General features: G+C 44.3%; 1 protein-coding gene across 1 annotated transcript in view; it reads right to left on the bottom strand.

Moving 5' to 3' along the window:
• Positions 1–1,995, bottom strand: part of PLCD4 (phospholipase C delta 4) — a 24,878-nt gene that overhangs the window by 18,832 nt on the left and 4,051 nt on the right. The window contains exons 4-5 of the mRNA XM_003784955.2: positions 1,373–1,502; positions 352–583 (exon numbers count right to left, since the gene is read on the bottom strand). Of these exons, the coding sequence (XP_003785003.1) occupies positions 352–583; positions 1,373–1,502 (362 nt within the window). The remainder of the gene's footprint in view (positions 1–351; positions 584–1,372; positions 1,503–1,995) is intronic.

Consider the following 1,995-nt stretch of genomic DNA (forward strand, 5'->3'; position numbering starts at 1 on the left):
CTGAGATGCCACGGCACTCAACCCAGGGGGACAGCTTGAGGCTCCTATCTCAAAAAAAAAAAAAAAAAAAAATCCCAAACAGAAGCATAGTGGAAGAAAGGAAACCTGTGGAATCTTCTTCCTCCGGAGAGATCTAGCATTACAGAGGAGACACCTGTCTTTTCAAGGCAGGCAATGGCTGCTTTCTTTCAGAAGGAGTGGTTAAATGAGATAACTGGGTATGGGGCCAGGGTTGGGGTGGACTTAGCTTTTCCTAAATTAGGAAGGATGCTGCTTGTTTCTGTACCTTTATAATCATGCCCCGCTTCCCCAACACCCATGTCTGATGCCTGTCCAGCTGGTCCCGCTTACCGCTGTCTGAAGGTTCATAGCGGTCGATGAGTTCCAGAGCAATGTGAGGGGCACAGTTTCTTTCTTTCTGCTCCTCCCGGAGGAAATCCACAAATTCCAGCAAGGTCAGCTTCTGCCCATCAGATGAAAAGCTTTCAAACAGTTCCTGCACTTCACCACGCTTAGTCAATGCCTTATAGAAATGTACGAATTCTTCTCCCTGTAAAGTCCCAGACTGGGATGTGTCTGCTGCCTGCAAGAGAGTTTAGGAGTAAACAAACCCTTTAATAGGAAATTTTATGACCATGACTTGCACTGTACAACAGTCTTACTGACAGATACAAATATGGTTTTTTGTTTGTTTGTTTTGCAGTTTTTGGCCAGGGCCACCTCCAGTATATGGGGGGTTGGTGCCCCACTCCTTGAGCCATAGGCACGGCCCACAAACATGCTTCTATAAAACTCCCATAAACTCCTGACATTTAGTGTCACAGAAGAAATCACTTCAATAAGTAAAAATCAAGGTGGTGCAAGTGGCTCAAAGGAGTAGGGTGCTGGTCCCATATGCCAGAGGTGGTGGGTTCAAACCCAGCCTTGGCCAAAAACTGAAAAAAAAAAAAAAAAAGAAGCAAAAATCAAAATTTTAGCATACCACTAGCTGCTAGAGACAATTTTCAACTAGGAAGTTAAACCTCCCAAAGGTCCCTAAAAGCTCAAAAGATTCCTCCTATTTGCTCACATTCTAGTTGGGGTTTTCCATTGTTCTAAGTACCTGTGAAATTCGGGCCATGGACAGAGAGATCCTTGAGGTACAATATAACATATTGTTATTTACCTTTCACAGAATTATGGCTCATCTTTCCAACAAGATTAAAGGGCAAGAATCATACCCCATACTTCCCACTGAGCCTGGCATTGTACTAGGGGCGCACAATAGAGACTCAACAATTGAGTGTTGCTGATTAGGGTCAGAGGACTGACTTATGGCAAAGGGAAAATGTGACCTGGCAGGCTCCTGCAAATCCTTCCCCAGTAGATTTACCTGGAAAAGACTGAGGGCATATTCTTCGTCCAGTTCCACATTCATCAAAAGCAGTAACCTCTGAGCTTCCTGGAAACTCATCCGACCATCCTGGTTTCTGTCTCCACGCTGGAACCACTCACTCAGCCATCCAAGTCCAAGTTAAGGCAAAAAGCACTATTTGTGTGTGTTTGTGTATTCATGTTCATTTATTGACATCTCTCCCTTATCTTTGTTGCCAGTTTCTCCCCAGTACAAATACATTTTAAATATAGCTTCTAGAATAGTATTTCCAGAGCACCAATCTATCTTGTCATTGCGTAGCTTAGGTGTCTACAGAGACCTCCCTGTTGCCTGCAGAAAGAAATCCATGTTCTTTTTCTTTTTAATTTTTATTTATCTATTTATTTTTAGAGACAGAGTTTCACTTTATCACCCTCAGTAGAGTGCTGTGACATCATGGCTCACAGCAACCTCCAACTCTTGGGCTTAGGTGATTCTCTTGCTTCAGCCTCCCAAGTAGCTGGGACTACAGGCACCTACCACAAAACCTGGCTATTTTTTGTTGCAGTTTGGCCAGGGCCGGATTCAAACCCACCACCCTTGGTATATGGGGCTGGCGCCCTACCCACTGAACCACAAGC

Source organism: Otolemur garnettii, unplaced genomic scaffold (genome assembly GCF_000181295.1).
Source record: "Otolemur garnettii isolate 467f Iridium unplaced genomic scaffold, OtoGar3 scaffold00013, whole genome shotgun sequence".
Lineage (NCBI taxonomy): Eukaryota > Metazoa > Chordata > Mammalia > Primates > Galagidae > Otolemur > Otolemur garnettii.